Raw genomic sequence first — 7,888 nt, forward strand, 5'->3', positions numbered from 1 at the left:
ATGCATACTGTATACACACATAACATGCTGCTATTTTTTACAGTTAGTCATGAATTTAAACTCATCCTCAGGTACAATTACTCCCCTGTAATCATACTTCTTTTCAGGGCCACATTTTCTGATATCTGCTCTCTCTAATGGGGAGGTTGTCATCATTCTCATTAACTGGTCATGTGCAGTCCCTTTCACTTTTTTTGTCTTTCCCAAACACCATAGAAAGTCTTGATCATGAAACATACTGCATACATTGTATTTGTATTTCATGTCTAGATAAAATAGAATACAGTACATGAATAAAAATGAAAACATGTATGTATAAAAATGTAATGTAGTGTAGACACAGAAAAAGGCCAGTGAATAAGTGCTTCTGGTTTCCCCTGCACCCACTGCTGCTCTTAGAGGGGGAAAATGACATTTAAAAAAAGGACATAATATGCTCTCATTCATTGGTATAAAGAATCCAATTCCAGGCACTTGACTGGACAGACAGTTGCCTTCCTCAGGGTGTCTTTATACACAATGAACCCATACCAATAAAAGTAAAGTAGGCACATTTTTAAATTAGATTTGAATAGAGTGGAGTAAACAAAACAAACTATAGTCTATGCATATTTCATCTCATCTCAAGAACTACCAGTGCGAGTGGTTAACTGTACTAACACAGAAATAAACTATACTCATGTGTGCAGTCATTGTGGGTCTGCATTGAAATAAAGAGAGAGAGAGAGGCAGCACAATGGAGGGGAGGGACACGGAGAGGGAGGGCGAGAGGTAGAGACAGAGAGAGATGAACCAGGACAGCGCGACAGTCAGAGAGACACCGATAGCAAAAGAGTAAGAGACAAACAGAGAGTGTTGAATGCGTAGTGACATTTATGTCTGGTTTAAGATGGCCCACTTTTTCAGGCCTATTTTTCAAAAGAAGAAATGCTTCCAAATATTATGGCCAATGTGGCAGCACTGAGGTTTATTTTCAAAGCCAGCTATTAAACTTTCTTTTTTCTTTTCTTTTTTTTTTTTTATTAATACTCTCCCCCTGTCTCTGTCTTTCTGACTATATTTTCTTCTATTCTCTTCTGTCAGGTTTGACCCTCAGAAGGGCTTTTGGTGCCAGCTCCTTGAGGGAGGAAAGACAAAATGTTTGGGAAAGAGCAAAGGGAGGAAGTACCCTCCTATGGAGCCAGAGGTAAACTCACACATTTTAATTAAAACAGCTTTATGCTCAGGGAAAAAATATTTATATGTGCATTGAATTAAAATTTTGAGGAGGAGACAAACAAAAAAGAAAACACAGCAGCCTGACTGACAGTGACAGCCCCACAATCCCTTCCATCGCAGTGGCAAAATTTCCCACAGGACCCAGCATAGGGGTGGAAACTGTCAGCCAATCAGATCCAGCCAGAAAGTTACAACCTAATTATGAGGACTCAATAGTGACAGAACACCCATGAGAGAGAGGATGGAGGGAGGGGGAAGGGTAGAAGGAGAAAATCCAGTCCATAAATCTTTGTCCTGGCTGCTGATTCCACAGAGGAGATAGCAGAACTGCAGACAACGATTCACACATTTGCTCTCACATGAAGACAAACACACATATCTACAAATTGTCTTCCCTCATGTGCTCACACATGGCTAATGGCAGTGTCACCTGTAATTAAACTGCATTTGAGTTTCCACCAGGGGAAAGAGGGAGACGACAGACGAGGAGGGCGGAGAGCACCAGGGAGGAGAGAGAGGGATGCACACAGGGAGGGAGAGGGATAATGGAGCTCATGCATCCTTCATGTAATTTTTCCTGTCCCTCTAACCTCTCTTTTCTTAGCTCTGTTCATAACACTCTGCACCTATTGGCCCTAAAGTCCTATTGAGGAGAAATAAACCAATCTGGCACATCATTAATACAGTCTATTTCTTATTTGCCCCCCTTTCTCCCATGATGTCTTTCTTATTTTCCTTTTTTTAATATCCCTTTTTTCCCCCACTCCTTGCATTTCTATCCTTCCCTTTTTGCCCATTTGCTCATGCCTCTCCCCCCTTTCTTGCCTTTACCCACATGCCCTTATATACTTCCTTACTTCCCTGTTTACCACCTCTAATTCTCACTCACTACCTTTTATTCTCTCTCTACTTGTTTTTTTTTTCTCTCCTCATTCCATTTCCGTCACTCCCCCATCTATGTCTTGTCATCACACTTCTACTTCTTCCATCCTTTCTTCCCTCCTTCTCTCCTCAGGCACGTGCATATCTCTCCAGGTACTATAGGGAGCACAACGTGGAGCTGTCAAAGCTGCTGCATCGCCTCGGACAGCCCCTTCCCTCCTGGCTAAGAGAGGAGCTGCAGAAGGTCAGCAGCTTTAAACTCCCTGACACTCATCTCACTAGCTCAGTAGCATGGAACTGCAAGTTAAAATCTGTAAAACAATTTTCACCAGTGGATTGGGTTGGACTGAATAGTTGAAAAAAAATTTTCTTGAAGCCCCAGGAAGTAGCTCTTTGTAACATTAAATTTCCATTCCTAAATAAACAACAATTAAAGTTAAAGTATAAGGGAAAAAATGTACTTATTATTTATTAGGACTATCTAGCTGTTTCTGTAGCTGAAGTTAATCTGCTACATCAGGACTGCATGGTTGTGGTTTGGTTGGATTTGATTAGCTGTGCGGGCAACATAAGCAAACAGCCCCTTAAATCATTAAATTTCTGAAGTTCTGATTGGTGCATGGAAATATATGACATAACCTTTTCAGCAAATGTAATTTAAGGATACTTTACGCAAAGCAACCAACAGAAGCAGAAATGTGCATCAATGGATGATGCAACACACAAAAGAAACACAAATATCAATGGCTTACAATAAAGAAGATACTTTCTGAAGTTGATTAAATCTTGTCAAGGTTTTCAAAGTATGCACATCATACTATGACGTTTCATAGTGTAAGTGCTTTTTCTAGCATCAGTCTCACCTTGATCTCTGATATCTTTTTATTCTGCAGTGCTCAACAATGTCTTCTTGTCTCTGGATTTGTCTTTGCTGCTGTGTCACTGTGTATGAATCAGAGGGAGTCACTTGACAAGTCCGCTTAGGTTTTCCAGTCCATTCACAGCCCCACCATGTTTTCTTTCTTATTTTCACGGTTGGCATTTGAATCAGTAAACAAACAAAATGTAATTAAATTACTTCTCCCCCTCTCTTTTCCCTCCTCTCTGTGTTTCCCTCTCAAACCCCTTCCTCTCTCTCCACATCTTTCTTAAGGTTAGATAACCTTTGCATCCATGAGCCAGGGTTAAAGGTCAAGGGGTCAAAGACCAGGAAGCGACCGGGAGCACCTGACCTTCAGAAGCACTGTCTGTGGCCTTTTAGTGAACCCTGAGGTGAAGGCGAGGACAGGGTGCCTTGTTTCTCCTAAGGACTGTGACACTGCTGAAGGGAGCAGAAGTCATGAAGTGCTTAGAAGCTCTGTGGGCTGAAACTGAACTCATGGATGGATGGATGGATGCATGAATGAACGAATGGATGGATGGATGGATACATGAATGAATGAATGAACGAATGGATGGATGGATGGATGGATGGATGGATGGATGGATGGATGGATGGACGCACGAACAGTTTCAGGGGACTCAGACAGCTCAGAGGAAAGTGGGACTAAAAAGGAAAATCCACATTATGACTGAACTATAGGAGACAAGGAATATTTGGCAAGTCTTTGATGCCTAAACCCTGTCCTGAACTGTGGTGAACTCTTGTGCAGACCTGCAGTGACTTTGATGGTTATTTCTTTTTGTTTTATTTTCACCTTTTAATTTATAATGCCAGAACAGCGCTGGTCAGCTGTGCGTGGTTCCCATAGAGATGACTTTGCACTAAGTTCTGTTCCTTGTATCTCCAAGACAAAAAAAAATGCACCCTATGTGATTTGGTTTTACTTTTTATAGGTTTTTCTTGGCACACTGAGAAAAAAATAAGCAGGGAGGATGAGTGCATAGACTCAGGGTGAGTGACAGCCTGTTACTTCCCATGATAGGTTCTCATTGTTTTTCGTGAGTTTTTTTTGTTTGTTTGTTTTTTTAAGAGAAGCTAGTTTCTGGTAGATCTGGTAGCTTTGTTCACCCTTGGAGATGTCATTTTGAGGCTTTCACCGGAAAGTGTGGACTGGAAATGAGTCACTGAACCAAGATGCATTGCCTGCTCATTATTTTCCTGTGACAAGCCATGCAGAAGAATGCTGTGTCCATTTAGCAGAGCATGAGCGCTGATGATTTCAGCGCTAAGGACCGAGGAGACATGAGTTTGTGGGAAGAAAACCGACCAAACTGAGCCTAATAGATGGGACACTTAATTCCAAGACTCTTTAAGTAGCTACTGTAACTGCTTTTGTTTTGTCAATGTCTCATTTAAGTCTCAACCTCCTTTTATTTCCTTTTTAATACCTGTGGCCTAAATTGTTTAGCTTCAATTTGAATGCAAAAACCCCCTAAATGTCAAACACAAAAACCAAAATTAAAGAAATGGATATGACTGACAGTATAAGATGTTTTTTTTTTAAATGAGGTTACACACATGAACTGCACTGAGCAGTGAAGTTTGTGAAGTCACGCAGTCTTTGGTTTGAACGGTTGACTGTTTGTCCTCTAAGGTAAGTGAAAATTAAATGCATTACAGTTTGCTGTTCAAAGAATTTGTGCCTGTCAGTTGCTGTTTCAATCACTGCTAAGTCACCTGCAATACAATAATGTTCGGTTCAAAACACAATGATGCAGAGCTGCAGTAGTGGAAACTTAAGTGCAATAACTCAAGTACTGTACATAAGTACAACTTTGAGGTACTTTACTTAAGTATTTCCATTTTCTACTACATTCTATTTTTCCCCCACTACAACTCAGAAGCAAGAATTGAACTTTGTATTTCTGTATTTATATGATAAACTGCAGTGACAAGTTATTTTGCAGATTCACATTAATAATACAAAATGTAATCTATAATAAAGTTAATCATATTGATATATAATATTGTATTATTATCAGCTAGGGTAAGACTTTATTGATTGATCAGGGGGTAAATTTATAAGCTGCCCAGCGGTATATAAAGTGACTTAAGTAGCCCCTCACCAGCTGCAGTATTAAAGTGATTTACACATTAATGGATCAGTAATTATAATCCATTAATATAAGATACTGAAATGCTCCGTTATGCCAACACTACAGTACTTTTACATAAGTAAAGTTTTGAATGCATGACTATTAACCTATTTGTAACAATATTTTTATGTTGTGGTATTTCTGCTTTTAATTAAATAAGAGTGTTTCTACCTTCTTCTCTACTCCACAGTAGAGCAGGCACCATCATGTCAGACTGCAACGTGTAGACATTATTTATTTTTTGTAAATTCCAGTTATTAGCTGCATCCTATTTACTTTAAATATTGATTAAACTTTTGGGAACCACACTGTGTTTCTGCTTGTTAAAAATGATACATTATACCGGGATGCATATGATTCAGAAAAAAAGCAGAATAATAGAATAGAATAAAAATCTACCACACTGTGTTAATGTTAATGGATAGGTTCACAGTGTTCCAAGTCTGTCTCGGATCATTCCAGCACAACAGAGAAACACAAACAGGGTATTTTGCACTAAAAGGGCTGTAACTTTGGAAGATATCCACTTGACTAACTGCTGAAATCTCATATCAGCTTCAGACAAACATTTCATATGGGCACCTGACTATTGTTGATAGACTCAAAGAAAAATGTGCACCTGTCCTTGAAGGCAGAACATGGTAATCATATCAGTCAAGTCAGTTCGTTTTTGTCCATCTGTTGTTGAGCTATTTTTTATTCTCATCGTACGACACAGAACATTTGTAATAAACCTTGAATACGATGGAGGACTTTGAGATGATCGAATCGATTAGATTAAATGTTTAGCCCTGACATCACAAAAGGAAGCCACCATCAGACTTCTGTCTTGTGAAGCTAAACATTGTCAGTAAGGCAGGAATGAAAGATGAATCCACAGAATGTGAGAGAGAAAAAAAACAATTGCTTGTTCACTCTTTCTGGTGACCCTTTAACAAATTTTACACTCATAGAACCCCTTTTTGGCGAAAATTGAAGCATACAGAATACAATATCACTTCCCAAATATCATTATCTGTATCTACAGTAGCTGTATTTGCCCACTGTGTTTGTAAGGAGCCACAGCTGACAGAGAAAAATAAATAAATAATTTCAGGTAACTCAGTTAAGGCTCATTTACACTAGGTAACAGCAGCAAAGCAGTCTATGTTTTTCCTAATTAAGTGTATAGTGCAATTATTTGAAAAAGTATATTTTTTGGAGATGATATTATATGGTTGTAATGTTGACATGTTTGTTCCAATATATGTGTAGATCTGTTGTCCCAAACAATGTTTTCAGATTATATTATGGCCCTGTTAAAAAAAAAAAAGCCATGCTTCAGATAAAAGAAGTACACCCAAACATTGCAGATATAGACAATCTAAAAATAACACAAATCCCAAATCTATGAAGGTATTTTCAGCCACTTTCAAAAGCAGCTGGTTGAGCAGGGAGTTTCTAGGAGCCAATTTGATGTGCATGAGATCACTCTTATTCAGGTTTAATCACTATCCTTAGATCTTTCCCTGCTGGTTTTCCCAAGTGTTGCCAGGGTTTAAGGAATGGAAACAGATATGAGTAGAAAGAAATTATCCATGTATAATGAGACCTTCTGTTTCTGCACCACCCCTGGTGACATCTAATATAAACTCATTAGTGCTTCTGTAAAGCTAGAGGTTCAGTGGGAATAACAAAAAGTGAAAGGAAAAAAAAGCTGCCTGGTTCCTCTATTTATCATTTTACTTGAATGGTTATGCACAATATTTTGATTTTGATCAGTAAAAGTAAAAATTGTTTTGAAAAATAAAATAATCAGGCATTATAACAGTACATTGATGACATGTAACATCAAAGCCAAGACAGGAACCAAAAAATTAGAAAAAAGGAAAAGGTTTCTATATTCAGTCTACAGAGAAATTCAATGAAAACTTACATTCAGTTCAACCACGTGTTCATTTATATTTGTGTTTTAATTGTTCTATCACTTTATTTTTTCATATTTTATGTTTCATTTTGTATGATTTATCCTAGGCCTAGGAATAAAAGAAAACCCCTATGACTAGTGAAAATTTTTAATGTTTAATAATGATTTAGCTTAGTGTCTGTACACTGTACACTGAATATATGAAAAGTTGTGATTTTCTATATTTACCATAGAAAAAAAATAGTTCCAATGTCTGTTTTGCAATGTGTGATAATGACCACAGGGTGGTGCTTTCAGACAATAAGGACAACTACAGTATGTTGTAGCTGAGAGCAGTTCTTCATTTAACAAATGTAAAACAAAATAGATTATGATAGTGTTGCATATTTACTCCCATAAACACCCAACTGCAGCATGTGGAGCCTTCTGGGCTCATTATTTCAACAAACTATCTGCCTCTGTGTTCATCTGTGTGCAAAATACCTTTACATAACGACCATTGTGGAACGGTCGAGTCTGGTTGACACACATGAGATCATTGATCAAAAACTATTGTATAACTCTATTAGGCTCTAGCAGAGGCAGAGGGCAGGTTCGGTGATAATGTATGATGACATTTTGTTTTCAGCATGTCCCATAAATTGCTCATAAATTAAACATTTCAAAAATCGAGGAAAAGATCCTCTAAAAAGCAGAGCCAGGGCAGGAATCACATCAATCTCTGCGTCCTAGGCCAGACAACTCCATTCTTTTATATGATGGATGTCAACAACCTTTGAAACTAAATCTTGATATATTGTGGACAATGCGATTTAGTTTTCAAATGTATTTGACAGCAAATAA

The 7,888-nt window shown here is 38.1% G+C and overlaps 1 protein-coding gene across 2 annotated transcripts in view; it reads left to right on the forward strand.

The window, feature by feature from the left end:
• ndst3 (N-deacetylase/N-sulfotransferase (heparan glucosaminyl) 3) overlaps positions 1-4,519 on the forward strand; it is a 43,349-nt gene extending 38,830 nt beyond the window's left edge. The window contains exons 13-15 of one of the 2 annotated variants that reach the window (XM_056372762.1): positions 1,084-1,186; positions 2,234-2,344; positions 3,254-4,519. In XM_056372762.1, the coding sequence (XP_056228737.1) occupies positions 1,084-1,186; positions 2,234-2,344; positions 3,254-3,262 (223 nt within the window). In that variant the 3' untranslated portion in view covers positions 3,263-4,519. The remainder of the gene's footprint in view (positions 1-1,083; positions 1,187-2,233; positions 2,345-3,253) is intronic. The other variant, XM_056372761.1, reaches the window with a different exon arrangement.
• Positions 4,520-7,888: the final 3,369 nt, after the last annotated feature.

The sequence above is a fragment of the Seriola aureovittata genome, chromosome 3 (genome assembly GCF_021018895.1).
Source record: "Seriola aureovittata isolate HTS-2021-v1 ecotype China chromosome 3, ASM2101889v1, whole genome shotgun sequence".
Classification (NCBI taxonomy): Eukaryota; Metazoa; Chordata; class Actinopteri; order Carangiformes; family Carangidae; genus Seriola; species Seriola aureovittata.